This window comes from Melopsittacus undulatus, chromosome 7, assembly GCF_012275295.1.
Source record: "Melopsittacus undulatus isolate bMelUnd1 chromosome 7, bMelUnd1.mat.Z, whole genome shotgun sequence".
NCBI classification, from domain to species: Eukaryota; Metazoa; Chordata; class Aves; order Psittaciformes; family Psittaculidae; genus Melopsittacus; species Melopsittacus undulatus.
Genome location: NC_047533.1, coordinates 71,205,246 through 71,221,922, shown reverse-complemented (window position 1 = coordinate 71,221,922; position 16,677 = coordinate 71,205,246). Strand labels below are relative to the sequence as shown.

The following is a 16,677-nucleotide window of genomic DNA, read 5'->3' as shown; positions in this document are numbered from 1 at the left end:
AGTAAAACAAGCAGCTGCATAAAGCAGAAACATTCACTTACAGAGAGAGTAAGCACTATTTTTGATTTCTGAAGACATTCATGCTGCTCCCATGCTCTTGGATTGTTGTAGCTCAGTGTCAAGCTGCAATAGCCACTAAGTAACCCGGAAAAGGACAGCTTTTACGAATGGAAAAATCACTTCCACACAGCACTACATTTTCTTATCAGAGTTTATTGTTGCACTTCAGATACCATGCCACTATCAGAATAATAGCTATCTTTATTTAAAAAAACTTTGAGAAAAGTGTTTCCAGCAATTTTCATTCAATGTGAATGACAAGAGTATTACCTCTATAACACTGAAATACCTATTTAATTTCTTCCTGAGGAAGTTTCACATCTTTAAGCAATGAAAAAGGATATTCTGTACAAGAAAGTCTGCACATCATCGCGACTAAGTCTTTCTGCAGTAGAACTGGGAAAATATCAACAGCATTTTCAGCAATGGTTGCTTAAATAATTAAGTTATTTCATATCAGGCCCTTTTACACCCCCTGTAATGGTCACTTTCTGCTCATAGTCACACATGTTATTTTAATGGCACAGGTTCTGCAGAAAGCAAATTTCAGAATCATATTGATGAAAATGAAGGTGAAGCTCACAAAATCAAGCAATTGTGCCGTTATCTACCAGGACAGCAGAAACCATGGCTGTGTTATCAACCACAATACAACATATTTGACTTTGACTAGCAAATATAAATTCATTGTAATGAATCAGTATTTTTTTAAAGAGTGTTAATATTGATAGTCTGTTCCTGGAAATCAAACACCTATTGTAAGTAAACTGTGAATAGAAGTAGTTAAACTTTGTCAGGTAATTCATGTTGTATGACTTGCTTACTCAGCTGTATTCTGTGCATCCTACAATTTGGGCAATTACACATGTAGCTGTTGTCTGCATGCTTTCCTCAGACTCTTCATTCTTCACCAAGTTGACTGCACATTAAAAGTAGTGTTTTTTAGAGTTTCCTGTTAAATGTAAGAACATATTTAAATAGAATAGTTCTCGAGAAAAAAAGAAGTTGCTTCATATCATCTTTGTATTAACAAGTAATAAGTGAATATCAGAAATTCAGAACTACAAATTGCACCAGCAGTTGCCTTTATTTCTCCATTGCTTTTGCATCAGCGACTAGCCCTCCCAGCATACAAGAAGCTAATCGGACAGCATCTTTTCTAAAGATGCTAGTGCTTAACAGGTGCATCACAACAGCAGCTCAGACTTAACGGAGATCCAAAACTCTGCTCTTTCAGATGCAGTTCCAGGTCAAGCTACTTTGTTCACAATATCCAGTCAGGTAAAGTTACCACAGGAACCCACCGAAGATTTCCCTAGGAGCTCATTCATTTTGTTTCCAGTTCCCTCCTTTAGGAAGGGCACTGGAAGGATACAAGAGCTCCAACCTGCTGTTCCTCATCAGGACTTGAGAGTCACCGTGGCACTCCTTCCTGGAGAATGAGCTTTGTGTTTAGCTGCCAAACCAAACCCAATCCACCCAAGGCCAAGGGCAAGGCCATGCATGTTGGGGGCTTATCTCTGCAGTGCTAAATGGTGACTCGAGTTGGGCTGTTTTAGCAGATCACCAACAACTGTAGTGGGCTCCTTGCTGTACCTCAGTGAGTACTCACACAGTATTCCACAGATTTGAGACATGTCACTGTGTCTGTTGTAATATTTCTGGACGGAGAATGCAACTGACGTGCATGTCCCTATCACCACTGTGTGCCTGACTGCCCACTCATTCTCATTTTGTGGGTGCCTTGGCTTCCCAGAGAAATGAGACAGAAAGGGAGTTCTTAAGGAATGAATTATCAATGTGGCAGCCCATTCCTTCTGTGGATTTGTCAAAAAATGTTTGAGTGAAGTGACATCAGGTTATATTAAGGGTAAAACAAATCATACCAAGATGAAAACCCCAGGTATTTTCTCCAGTTATTCAATTTCGTTGTAGCAAATCCATACAGAAGCTTGCAGGGGGCATGAGCTGTCCATAGCATGCAGAGTACTTGCTTTTACAGATCTTCAGAATCCAGAGTGTTTCTTTTATCAGATAAGAAGTACTTCATGACAAGTCAGCTTCTGGGACAAATCCATATGACAGTGACTATTTAAAATGAAATGAAAGCTCTTACTCTGTTTAATAAATAATACAGATGTTAATCTTAAAAATGTCTCCTCTAGAAGGTCCTCATCATTACTCACGCATTTTCCCTTAGCAAAAGTTTGTCATGTAAAGAATATTGTTAAATACAGCAAATGTGCCTAGACTTTTTTCTTTACAGACCTATCAAAACCACATATTACATAAACAAAATCAATAAATAATAAAGATTACCAGTTAGAGGTACAGTAAGGATCTCAACATCTCTTTTCTGTTTAGGGAATAACAGATTGGTTTCCATTCTATTACCTTGAAAGTTAAATTATATGATTACATAAATGTTGGAAAGCAACACTGGGACACATGAAGTTTTCCCACCATTTGATGCGTATTTTTAACTATTCACCCTAAATCAAATCATAATGTTATAGAGCTACTGTAAAAAGCATTGCATTTAGTACTGCAGTTCTGTTTCATTTTCACTACCTCTTCATGCCTTTAAGAAACACTCAAAGTTCAGTGGAGAAGCAGCAAGGTTGTACTCAGCTGAAGTTTTCTTTCATTCTCTTTCCCAATTTTTTCTTACTATTAATTAGACTTTATCTCACATCTCAACTGATACACTATGAGATGTACCATTGAAATGTATCACATAAACATAAGGCTGGATATTTGTGTCTCCCATGATTAGAATGTAATTTTCTACCATGACTACATACTGTGTTTATTTCCCCCCCCCCCCCCAGATTATTCCTAATGTTTAATACAAAACATTTTGAAAACATCTGGAACTGGAACCAGTATTTTCATCTGGAAATGTGACAGATTTTTTGCAGCTGATGTAAACTGAAGGTTACTGAAAGATGCTATGATTTTGATTAGGTTGAGGGATCTTAGAATATACAAACCATAGAGACTGAAGGCAAATAAATGAAGGAAAAAATAGTGGTGCAAATTAAGGCAATCTAAGTATGGATGTGTTTCTGCTTTTTATGAGTCCTTCATTAATTTCAGCAGAGTTGCTCCTGATTCACACCAATGGAAGCCCAGAGGGCAGTGTCTGGCTGCTTGTGGAAGCCAGGAGTAAGAGCCTGTTCATTGCACTGCTTCAGTTTCATTCACAATTGTGTTAAGTATAATACTGCTACTAAGAATTATACTGCAGCTTTTGTACTTTACATGTCCAATTCAATTTCTGCTCAGATAATGACTATATTCTGTATTTTGCCATTTCAGTCAGTCCGAAATCATAAATAGTAATTGTGGTCAAAGGCCCTTACCATATTGTAAGGGTTTGTTGTTACAGGCTATAATCATAGGTAATGTTTTCTTGGGGGTTGTGGGGTGGGAGTTGGGGATGTTTCTACACTGCATTTGCCTGTGGCTTCCATATTTTGCTCTATGTATTTTGCTGCTGTGTACAGCTAAATCACATATGATAATTGTACTTCTAACCCTGAAGTACACTTGGCATTTTTTGTGCTACATTAAGTTTTCTCATTTTGTGCAAGACAATAAATAGCAAGAAAAACTGTCTGGTCTAACAATGGGCTATAAAACCTACATGAGACACAATACTTTTAAACTGATATATAAAAATGTGTGTGTATATATATATATATTTACCGTGAAATTGGACAGGTCACGTATCTCAATCTTATACCAGTTGCAAATAACTTCTACATATGTGCACAGTGGTCCACAAGTCCACAGGCCCAGAAATGTTTGTGAGGAAACATCTGGCCCACCAGAGCTCTAAGAAACACATGTATTTTCACAATCCACATGCCAGCACATGGAAATAATTGCTATCTTTTACTCTTTTTGAAGAGGTATATTTTACAAGACCTTCTAGTAGCTCCTGGAGACTTCAGATACGATGACTGAAGTATGGAAGAGAGGTTTCAAAAAGCTGTGTTTCAATGCTATCTTACTTTCTGTAGCTCCTGTCTCAGCCAGGATGGCAAGGGTTGTCCCAGTTTGTGTAGGAGTTTTGACAGTTCCACATTGTGATCTCTGTAGTAGCTTGATAGAAAAGCCCTGCACTGATGGGATACAAAAATAAATACTTTTATTTAAGAAAATGCCTTACTGCAGTTACTGTGTATTCTAGGTTTCATTCTAGAAGTTCATTTTACCCATGTCAAAGCTTTACTTTCTTTAAAGCAATTTATATTGCTTTATGCTATCTACTGCATGCAAGTTTCAGCTTTTCAGTTAGGAGCTGTACTATAAAAGGTAATTTCAAGAGAAACAAAGGTGTTGTCAAAAATGAACACTGAGGTCAAAGCAAAGGATCTGATTCTACTCTCAGATAGTCATGTAAATTAAGATTCACACTCTGATGCAGTCACTTTGCATTTACTTAAGTAATGACTAAAACCAAAGCTTCATATGTAGGCATGTATCAATTAATAACCTGTTTTCCAGAAGTATTTAGAGTTGAAAAGTACAACCATAAACAAATACAGTCTTGTCTCATCTCTGGCCAAAAGCCTTCTCACCCAGTGATTTTGTATCAGTATCATTCTACTGATGTAAAGTTACTTTTAAGTTCTGTGAAAAAGAAGTCCTGGCTTACTTGCCACATTAATACTTACTGCTGTTCAAACTGTAAGTATTTATATGCATTTTAGTCAGGCTAAATGAAATGGGAATACAGGACAGAATAAACTTAAAAGTTACAGCTAGAATAGGAGACTAAAATGCTCTTGGGTACAGGCAATAGCGTTTGATCTGACGGAAATATCTTCCTTTGAGCATTTTTCTGGGGGAGCCATTAATAAAACTTGTAAACAGAAACCTTTCTTAAAACTGGATTATGTGAGGGTCTGCATTACTTGTCATGGTCTACCTACTCTCAAAGACAACGGACCAGACACAAATACAGATATCTGATCATGACTGAGAAAAAAACAAGCACTGTGGAGTCTCTGCTACTTAAGTCATTTAGGTAAAACGAAGAGGTTTCCAAGTGAATTTCAGGGGTTCCAAGTTTATTTTAGTAAAAGGTGCCAAACTTTAAGAGCTGGGTTGTTTTGTATTAAATTATTTATATTCTTCACATTTCAAATCAAGAACTGAAAACGTCTATGCACTCCACAGCTATCTTCCTTTGTATGGAAAGCTAGTCAAATAATTAATGTCTACTTAATTTTGTCTTATCTCCCTTCTTAGGATTTTGTCCGTGTGGTGTCCCACGTGAAGCAACTGAATCCCTTTATAATGGCAATGAGCATAATGGTTTACCTCAGAATCCATAGGAGGGTATTTTCTACCTTTGCTCTTTCCAAGACACTTTGTTTTTCCTTCTTCCAGGAGCTGACACCAGAAACCTTTATGTGAATCGAACCTGAAACAAGTATTTTACAGCATGTGAAGGCTGTGAGATACTGCAAGGAGAATGCATCTCCCAGGTTCAGACTGAAGAATCAAAAGAGTAAACCTAAGGTTATCAGTCTTATTTTAAGGGCAACCAAATATAAATGTCAGGATCCAGGATTTGTGTATTTACACATCCAAAAGATGGGTATTTAGGATGCAGATGTTACATTTCTGACTGATCCTGCTGAATCTGTCTTGCAGCTATATCAAAAATAAACTTATTTTTCTGTTTATGCAAGTCAGCGTTCCATGTTCCACTTCTGGAAATAAAATTCCTTTTGATCATCCAAACTTCATAAGCAATTCCCTCAAAACAGTATTTTGTCCATTTGTTAGAGGTCTACTTCTGTAACAGTCAAGTTCCACATACAGTAGCTCAGTAGATGAGTCACAGAAAATCTAACCCTGAACTGGTTTTTTTGCAGATGCAGAAGAATAAATCCTACTGCCAGCTCAAAGGAGAACCTTTGTTTTGCAGTGAGCTTACTTATAACTTACTAACTGGTGTTTTAGGATTGTTGAAATACGTGAAAATGATGATTAAATTAACTCACGTTAGGGCTTCAGAGTAATTATAATGAGGAGAGACTCCCAGAAACTTCTGTACTTCATCCATTACAGTAGATGGGTCAGTTCTCAGCTGCTGTCCATCAATAATTAGCAACTACAACAAAGAAAATATATGTCCATTTAAAAGCCATTATTTCAAGCTTTAAGCTGAAACTTCAACCTCTGTCAACTCATTTATTCTATGGAGAGTACTGCCCTAGAGAATGTTAATTAATCCAGTTTTAATTGTCATCATCATTAATGACTTGGGAGCAGGGTAAATGGCACGTTAATTAAATCTGAAATTAAACTGGGAGCTGTCATGGTTTAAGTCCAGCTGGTAACTCAAAACCATGCAGCCCTCTTCTCACATCCTGCTTCTTCTTCCTCCTCCTCCCAGAGGGATGGGGAGGAGAATTGAAAGAATTTAACTCCCATGGGTTGAGATAAGAACAGTCCAGTAACTGAGGTATAACACAAACCACTACTGCTGCCACCAATAATAATAATGGTAAGGGAAATAACAAGAGAAGAGAATACAACCGCTCACCACCTGCCAACCCATACTCAGCCCAACCCAAGCAGTGATCTAGGCCTTCTGGGTAACTGCCCCCAGTTTATGTCCTGGGCATGACATGCTATGGTATGGAATATCCTTTTGGCTTGTTTGGGTCAGGTGTCCTGTCTCTGCTTCCTCCCGGCTTTCCCTCCTCCCTGGCAGAGCATGAGACTCAGAAAGTCCTTGGTCAGAGTAAACATTACTGAGCAACAACTAAAATCACTGGTGTTATCAGTGCTGTTCCCAGGTTCAAAGTCAAAAACACAGCACTGCACCGACTACTAAGAAGGAGAAAAAGGACTGCTACTGATGAACCCAAGACAGAAGTGGTTGTGACAACACAGAATAGCAATGAAAGCCCTAGAAAGATAAGAAATATTGGCAAAAAACTGAGTGAGATTTGATTAGACAAGAAAAAGAGTAATGTCTAGAGATCTAACCTCTAATTCTCACAGACACGATCATGGAGACCTTATTGGGACCTTTCAGTACTCAAAAGGGGCCTATAAGAAAGATAGCAAGAGACTTTTTATCAGGGCCTGTTGTGACAGGGTGAGGGGGTGATGGTTTTGAACTAAAAAAGGGAGGATTCAGGCTGAATGTGAGGAAAAAAATTCTTTCCACTGAAGGTAGTAAAATACTGGCCCAGGTTGCCCAGAGAGATGGTGGATGCACTGGAGACACTGAAGGCCAGGCTGGATGTGGTTCTGGGCAACCTGATTTAGTTGAAGATGTTCCTGCTCATTGCAGGGGACTTGGACTAGATGACCTCTAAGGTTCCTTTGAATTCAAACTATTCTATAATTCTATATATTACAGTAATGGTGAAAAGCTTGTCACTGGAAATGACCAGAAAAACAGAAAACAGTAGCTAGGATGATGTTAGGTGAAATCCATATAACCATACATATTTGTTGAAATATGTTGAATAAAACCCCCTCCTTTGAGAATATTAAAGGCAGATATTATGATGACCTTGAGGCAGGGATGTAGATAGATACAGGATGTGCAAAACATCTCTAAGAAAGGCAGCTACTGGTAGGTCAATTCTTTCTCTTCAAGTACTTGACTATACATACCCTCACAGAAGGCTACTTCAGACACAGACACTCTTTTACCCGAAAGTGAATCTTCAGGAAACAGACACTACCTGAGAATTTTATCAGATGTGGCACCATGGCCAAATGCTGCACCGATGGTGCTGCAAGTTTGGGTCTTTGTGACTCTTGGAAGGCACGCAAAGTCCCAAATGGATTGGTCAAGCCTTCATTTCCTGTCATGGAACACCTCTATTTTTCCTGTTATGATGATGGAAAGAAGAGGGAAAATAGATTCGTAAGGGAGTCCGACAGTCCCCTATTGCAAGCAATACTGAAGCTTGTTTTCATTTCCATGCAAGCAGAGAGGCTAAAATCATATAAATTTCTTCCGTGACTGAATGAAACTTAAAGTTTGCAAGACTATGAGGTTTCAGAGCATAATCAAAAGGGGAAAAATGTCTCTTAGAAGACTGGTCTTTGGAATTACCCATATAGATGTGGACTAGTGGAAGTATCAGGCTGTGCAGAAAGCAGTAGCCCATTCCAGAAGTCTTTGCAGTCAGATGCATGAAAGAACTCATTGCTTTCCTAAGACATAAGCTTTGAAAACAAGGCTTTAAGTGCTTCAAAAGAACAGAAGTCAAAAAACTATCTCAAATGGGTGATACTTCCATCTGAAAGAAAAGGAGTGGGGGTTTTTTCTTCACTATTTAAAATCACATACAGATAAATATCTGGGCTGTTCCTAATTCTGCTGCCCTAAAACAAGACATGTAAGAAAAGGTTTTACCAATGGAAATTCATTCCAATTCCTGACATTGCCAATAAGCAGGTAACAAAAAATCCTCCCTCTAAACCGCCAGACAGGCTGTAAGGAACTGAAGCAAAGTTTTCATTACTTGTACTGATTCATTTATACCCTGATCTCAGGAAGATGTTAACTTCATTAAATTCCTCAAAATCTAAGCATTTCATGTGTTAGAAAGGTAGAAAACTTAATGTAGTTCTGACAAAGTGGATTATAGAATCATAGAATAGTTAGGGTTGGAAAGAACCTTAAGATCATCTAGTTCCAACCCCCCTGCCATGGGCAGGGACACCTCACACTAAACCATATCACCCAAGGATAGCTTCATATATAATGAAAATACTACAGATGAAGTATTTTGAGTCACTTTACATCATATTGATCATTTTCCTGTAAAATTGCTGGCAGCTGAAGAATCATAGACTCACAGAATAGTTCAGGTTGGAAAGGAAATGAACATCATCCAGTTCCACCACCCTTGTCATGGGCAGGGACACCAGAATCTACACCATGTCACCCATGACTCCGTCCAGCCTAGCCTTGAACACTGCCAGGGATGGAGTATTTACCACTTTTCTGGGCAACCTGTTCCAGTGCCTCACCACCCTCACAGAGACTGTTTAAGCTCCTGCTCTCCCACTATAAATGAGTTATCTTGTGTTTGAGAGTCACCATGGTGGGAAAGGAGCAAGAGAGGCATTTTGGAGAACAGAATAGCTCAGACACAGCATGAATCCGTCAGCTTTAGACTGGCCATTAAATGATGGCTGTTGCAAAAATTAGCTTCATTTCCTGTAAGGCTGGCACATAAGCAAATCTTTTGGCTCATGAGGGAGTTAGTCACACCAGGTCCCCTTTTCTTCTGTATGACCATATTGAAGCAATGAGTTGTAGGTGGGAAATGAACTTGAGACATGAGCTTCTTGAACTTCTAGAGATCTAATGCAAAGGAGACCCTTATCAATTTCTGTTGCTACTTGAACACTTACTTTATACCTACGTTGGTAGGTCCATTCACAATGGACATTAAGACTTCAATGCAGTCATGTGGAGACCTCCCAGATTTATACAGCATTAAAAATTATAGGCAGCCTTAGATGGTCTGAGTGAGAGCTCTTTTGCTGAAGAAAGGCTCTCATAGTTTTGGATAAAGCTGTACTTTTATGATGAGCTGATTTTAGGTCTGGCTTCTGTAACTATTTTATGCTTCTTTGAACTTGAGAACTAGTTTGGATATGGCCTACTGTATATCGTTGCTTTTGCAATGCAAGTTAATCCCTGGTACTTTTACGGAGGAGAAATAACACTACCAGGGTTATTGTTCTGGGATGTAGAATTTGGCAAAAATCTGTATGACAATATGCATTGTTCAATATTAATGGACTTTTGAAGAAAAGCTAATGAAAACATAATGTAGAGAATTTCATATGAGTATCACGATATTACAGTGTTGCATATCTCATGAAGTCTGCAAAGGCTGGCCCGAAAGAGGATATGTGGAGAACAACGCCAACTAGATGCATCAGAGCTTCCTTGGCACACTAGGAAAACAGAAGGTGCAGACTCCAGCCAACTTGTCTCAGCTAAGTGAGTCCTGGATAAACAGAAGGTTCAGATTGCAGCCAAACTCCCTCAGCTGAGGTAATCTTTAAATGCTGGGTGGGGAGTAGTGCCAGAAACACTGCTAATGTAAAAAATTCCATTCCAGAAATAAATCTACTGAGGAGATACTGAGCATGTGATATTGTCTGCCTGCTCTTGTGTATCACACATGATGTTCAGGGCTTAGGATATGCATCTTTTGAGGCTTGATCTTACACAGAACCAGAAGGAAGCTATTAATTTATATGTTATAGGCCAAAGAAGCTCATAGGGAGATCTGATTTCCAGGTTTCTTATGTGCTATCTATACAGAAACCTACAGGTCCATAAACACACACCCTTTGAGTCTCAAAGACACACAGAAAAACTGGTCTTAACACAAAGAATACACTGAGGATTAAGGATCAGTGAAAGATACCAAATGCAGATGATCAGGAATACCAAATTGTTTCAGTGCATAAATAAGTCCCAGCAAAGGCTCTAATATGTGCATGCACTGTTATGGGCAGCAATGGGTAAGAGTTTCCCTCAAAAGAGTGTGCAAAAGAGACCCGGTACTTTGACAGTGTGCTTGTCTGGCTGGAGTACAGTTAACTTTCTTCACAGTTGCTGGTATGGGGCTATGTTTTGCATTTGTGCTGGGAACACTGTTGATAGTTCAGGGATGTTTTTGTTATTGCTGAAGAGTGCTTACAGAGCCAAGGCCATTTCTGCTCCTCACACCTCCAGCAAGTAGGCTGGGAGTGCACAAGAGGTTGGGAGGGGACACAGCCAGAACAGCTGACCCCAGCTGACTCACAGGATACTCCATACCATATGGTGTCATGCTTGGCAACAGAAAGCAGGGGGAAGAAGGATGGGTATGTTTGGATTTATGGTCTTTGGTTTTCCCAAGTAACAGTTACACATGATGGAGCCCTGCTTTCCTGGTGACGGCTGAACACCTGCCTGCCAATGGGAAGTGGTGAATTAATTCCATATTTTGCTTTGCTTGTGTGCATGGCTTTTGCTTTACCTATTAAACTATCTTTATCTCAACCCCTGAGTTTTCTCATTTTTACTCTTCTAATTCTCCCACTCTATCAGGAGGAAGTGAGTGAAGGATTGTGTGTGGCTTAGTTGCCAGCTGGGGTTAAGGTACAGAAGTTACAAAAAAGTCAAAAGTTATGTTAGGTAGAACATAAATTAATCTAAAAACCTGGTGATGCCTCATGGCAAACACACTGATGTGCAGAAAGGCTTTTTCCCTATTGCTAACTAAAACAAATCGGAGACAACTTTCTGTTCTCCAGGTCAAATGGCACAGCATGACCTGATCTCGCCTGCAAAACCAAACTGGTTGTGTCCACACTCACCAATGGTAATGGTTCCTGTTATCCTTCTAACTGTGCTCTGAAACTGCATGGCAATATGCTTTTTGCTATGAGTCCAAATTGTGCCATGAGTGTGTTAAAATTCAAGCAGTATGGCCAGCAGCAGGACAGTGTGTGAACTCTTGCATGGGTACAGGTTTATTTACAATCATAGCCTGAGGGAGATTTCTGCATGTAAGGGCCAAGAAGTGGGTGAAGACACTGAGGCATTTAAATATCATGGTGTTATAAACCCACTAGATGACATCCATTTCCATGTGGCAATCCCCATTTCAGATGGAAAAGGTATTTTTTATACCCCAAAGTGTTCAGACATCAAATCTCTTCTCAACCCATACAGGGTGGGAAATGTCCCAGCTGACATACCTTGATGCTCACTGATACTTGCTACCACTCAGAGTAGACACAAATGTAATTGAGTAGCTTCCCTTTTTCTTTTGGGAACTCTGATGAACATCTGATATTAAAGAGACCACAAGGCACTGCATGTCTGGTTCTCTTTTCCTTACTATTCCTGACAAAGAGCCAGACACAGAGTGATAAAAGCATGAGCAAATGAAAGCCAGCTGTAAGTTAAAGTTCACACATAGCTATGAAAAATCACAACTGTCTTAAAAATGCTCTAGGATATCACTGTGGATCAGTATTCTGTAGGCAAGACTTCTATAAAGGTAATATTTTATGATAGTATATATTTGAGATTAGGATGTCAAATTACAGTCTTATTCACCTGATAAGGTGGGAAGTAAGTTAGCCATCTTTCAATATGCGTAGCATACCATCCTGGTGTTAAGCATCTCTTCTGGAGAGCTTTAAGCTCAGATGGTGCTCGAGGTCCAGCTGTGATCACCTGATAGAAGCTGAACTTTAGAGCTGCAGGATCTTCATGGGATCGCTGATGCTGTAAACGAAGATACATTGCTGGAACTTTACAGACCACAGAAAATGGGCAAGTAAGACAAAAGTGGTAGGTCTGGCCTTACTGAAAAAACTGCTTAATCTATCTTGTATTTTGAGCATGAACTAGATAACTCTGTCTATAAACTAAATTTGTACATGCTGATTACATAAATTAATTGAGCAAATAAGCATTTTTGCATGCTTGTATTACCATTTTGAAAAGGCAGCTTCTGGCATTTTAACCCCTGAAAGATTTTCAGGTTTACACTGACAGGTACCTCAGCACACAGGTAGTCATATGCAGTACACTGACTGATGAATGAAAGCTGGTATTACGCAAACCCTTTATATACATATATCCTGAAAGGATATACAAGGAGGAGTCAAGGTGGAAACCTTCATTTTTACCTGCCTGTGTACTTCAAAATGCATACCTGATACCAGGAATACGCCCGATCGGACGGGTCAATGAGGATGGTGATGATCTTGGCCTTGGGGATGAGGGAAGCAGCTCGTTTAGGAGCTTCCTCAGAATGGAAATAGTTGGCACTTTTCTCAAAGAGGAAGTCAGTAGTGACATTAGAAGGAGTGGGGAAGAAATCCATGTACCTAGGAAAGTAACAACATTCTCAGAATTACTTTCAAGTCACACAAAGGTTGAAAAAAATCTGTTATTTTATATATTTTATTCTAAAATAATCAATTAAAATAATAAGCCTCATTGCAAAATAAAAGCAACAGAAGCTTATATTTTATTTTTTATCATATTGTATTTGGTACTTGCTTTCTCTTGTTCCATAAACATTGCAGTTCATTGAGTAATATGCTCAAAGCTGCATTCAAAAACTCTGCTACAAAGCTGCATAGCTATTGCATCTCACATGCAGACTGTATGTGAAAAACTGAAATTAGAGGATGACCAAAGAAAACAGAATGAGAGGATGCTGCTGCCCTGTTATTAAGTGTTCATATCTGCCTAATGCAAATATTTGAGAATGTGATACTGTTTCATTGAACAAACAATGGACTCTAGTTCCCAAAAATATTACAGCTGATACGATGAAAGGGATGAAGCTTTACTAATTTCTGCTCACAAATAAAATTATCAGAAACTAATGACTCAACCTGTGACCTCAGAATGTTTTACCAGAAACTTACAGCAAAGAAGGCAGACAGCTTTGAAAGAGGCAATTAAGCACTACAGGCAAATCTGCTCTAGGTCATGGATGCTGTCATTACACTGTTGTACCAAAGTCCTTGTAGTAGACTGAGTAAGTACAAAGCAATGAGGACTACAAACTTGTAAGGAAACACTTCCTATTAAATATGGTACTACGTCAAATTTTGGAAAAAAGTGAATTGATTCTTTAGATATCATGGCAAATTTGGAAACAAAAAGTAGAAGTTGACGTGGTGTCACTGAAAAATGGTAAAGAGATTGGACCAGTGGGATATCAAGAGGTTATGGAGTTTAGGCTCAGCATTTCTGCTGAACAGATACTGCAGAACTCTTGCTCAGTACCTCATTCATGAGACAATCATTAAACTTGACAAAGGCAAAGCTGAGAAGGCTTTAGAGAAACTCATCTAAGAAATTTGTAACAGTACTTCCATGAAGAAATGCATGACTGGTCTCTTTAGACTTCACTTCAAGAACAGAAAGATCAGTTCTTATCTTACTCTTCTCTCATCTCTACTGGGAGACTACAATGTACATCCATACCTCTTTCAAGATGGCAGTACTGAGGTTGCCAAGGTCTGAAAGAACCCTCTTCTGCTTCAGTAGTTATCCTTGGTCTAAATGTAAGCTTGGACAACGACTAAGTCAGCATCAGCTCTGGGAAAAAGCTGTATCTCCACAACCATAGAAGAAATTGAGCTGACTGTTATAGAATCATAGAATGGTTTGGGTTTGAAAGGACCTTAAGATCATCTAGTCCCAACCCCCCTCCTGTGGGCAGCAACAACTCACACTTGACCATGTCGCCCAAGGCTCTGTCCAGCCTGGCCTTGAACACTGCCAGGGATGGAGCATTTACCAGTTCTTTGGGCAGCCTGTGCCAATAAAGAACTCACAGTAAAGAACTTCTTTCTTATATCTTACCTGAACTTCCCCTGTTTAAGTTTAAACCCCTTGTTCTATCACTACAGTTTCTGATGAAGAGTCCCTCCCCAGCATCCCTGTAGGCCCCCTTCAGATACTGGAAGGCTGCTATGAGGTCTCCATGCAGCCTTCTCTTCTCCAGGCAGAACAGCCCCAACTTTCTCATCCTGTCTTCATATGGGAGGTGCTCCAGTCCCCTGATCATCCTTGTGGCCTCCTCTGGATTTGTTACCTATGAATACTCTTGCCTTGAAAAAGTCCCAGGCAATTAATGGACTAATGAGGAAATATCTTGTATTTAATTATCATTTGGTAAGTTCATTTCATGCCAGCATTAAAATATACTATCAGACTGAATGTCTCAGAGATTTGTCTGGCAGCCAGAATACAAATCTAAGCATTAAGTAACTGCACCAACAGGTAGTTCTGAGTATCCAAGACTTAACTGTTAGAAGCTGGCAGAGGTGAGTGGGACACATAGTGCAGAGGTACAGATAGCCAAATGGGTACTATAGAGTGCAAACCTGGACCATACAGGTTGATCACTGGGAGCTTTATGCACCAATGCTGTGTTAAGATTAAAGTAATTTGGCACAAGTCTAGCAGCTAAATTGTATCTACTTGTCAGGAAAGTGGATATGGCAGGAGGAATGAGAGAAGCAGCAAAGTGATCTTCTAGCAACATGAAAACATGCATTTTGTGGAAGAATTGGCTCACTGTACTTAGGCTGTCTCCTTCAGTGTGCACCTGCTACGCGTTGCTTGCATGTCATCTTCACTGACTTGAAAATCTCAACAGGAGGAAGTCAGCTTTCTAATTTCCAGTCATTTAGATGGCATCTCTCTATTGACAGTAACTGGCTGACTCACCACTCTTTGCAGTAAGAATCTGCTGCAACAATTATAACTCTGTAAAAACTAAGTGACTTAAAAACAAATTGAATCTGATGTATCTACACTAAGACCATATAACAGTGCTCACCCTGTTAATTTCATGGATGAATACAAAGCCAAAGGCAATAAAACTATCTTCCCCATAAACTGGATGGGTGGGTGGGTGCGGGGGGGAGAAAGAAAACAAAACATCAGTAATCTTTTACTGGTGCTCCCCAACCATTACAGCATGCTACTGCTTTTCATCTTGTAGTGCTTTAGACCACGGCGCTTTCTGAAAGCAAGAGAAATCAAGAATGACCTTTTGGGTGTAGCTATGTCTGGTGATACCCTGGTAGTCATAGAATATGGCAGGAGTGATACATACTCTTTTTTAGCACCACTTACTGAGCCTGCAGAGGCACTAACATTCTCCTTATTACCTGATCCTTGAAAACCATTTTGAGAGGCTTTCCCTGTCCTCCTTTTGCCTGATTTGAGGAAAAAAAAACAACAAAGCCTCTCCCTGGTATTATCTTAAGAAATAAGATTTCCAACAGGAACATAATTTTGCCTACATATATCCAAGTAACAGCTGTTACTTTCCCAACTTCAACAGCACATGTAATGAGCAATATATATTACATGTTACTGTTCTGTATATATTAATAAATGGATATTTACCAAAAAGCCTGACAAAAATGACTGCATTTATGATATTCAGTAATAAAATTGTTATTTACTTGCATTTATCATTTTAGAAGGACATTGATGGTCTTCTTTTATCTCACTCTCTATGTAAACCATTACTAACACTAACATCATTTCTGTATTGTTCACAATATATAAACTTTTATATTTATACTAATAACCCATCTTACCAATCAATCCCCCTGTGGTAGTTATTTCTATTAAAGAACTGTACCTCCTCAAAGGTTTTTGGGCTGGGGGAGTTACTAATGATGGAAGGATGCATGATCAGGAACAAATACAAGGCTGTGGTACCTGCAAACAGGATACAAATCCAAGATTAAAGAAAAAATAAGTTAACACATACAGTTTTTTGGAGAGGTTGTACTCCTAGATGGAGTACCTGTTTTATTCTACTTCATTTCAGTGAGAGGATGCTGATCGATGTCACTTAAGAATCTGTGCTTTTAAATTGAAGACATAAAAAGAACCGTAGACAGTTAACACAGAAACTGGAGTGCCAATGCAGAAATCTGCTTCCCACATTTTCAATAACTGTGTTTTAAAAACAATTATTTTTTATAAGACTGTCACAAAAGTAATTTAAAAATTTTGCAGTCAGCAAAATATTGTTGATATCTTTATCAGTG

The 16,677-nt window shown here is 39.0% G+C and overlaps 1 protein-coding gene across 1 annotated transcript in view; it reads right to left on the bottom strand.

Annotated features, from left to right (window-relative positions):
* Positions 1-282: 282 nt before the first annotated feature.
* LOC101871956 (N-deacetylase and N-sulfotransferase 3) overlaps positions 283-16,677 on the bottom strand; it is a 55,901-nt gene continuing 39,506 nt past the window's right edge. The window contains exons 8-14 of the mRNA XM_005147938.4: positions 16,219-16,342; positions 12,795-12,969; positions 12,191-12,361; positions 6,084-6,193; positions 5,395-5,497; positions 4,080-4,190; positions 283-1,012 (exon numbers count right to left, since the gene is read on the bottom strand). Coding sequence (XP_005147995.3) covers positions 968-1,012; positions 4,080-4,190; positions 5,395-5,497; positions 6,084-6,193; positions 12,191-12,361; positions 12,795-12,969; positions 16,219-16,342 — 839 coding nt within the window. The 3' untranslated portion in view covers positions 283-967. The remainder of the gene's footprint in view (positions 1,013-4,079; positions 4,191-5,394; positions 5,498-6,083; positions 6,194-12,190; positions 12,362-12,794; positions 12,970-16,218; positions 16,343-16,677) is intronic.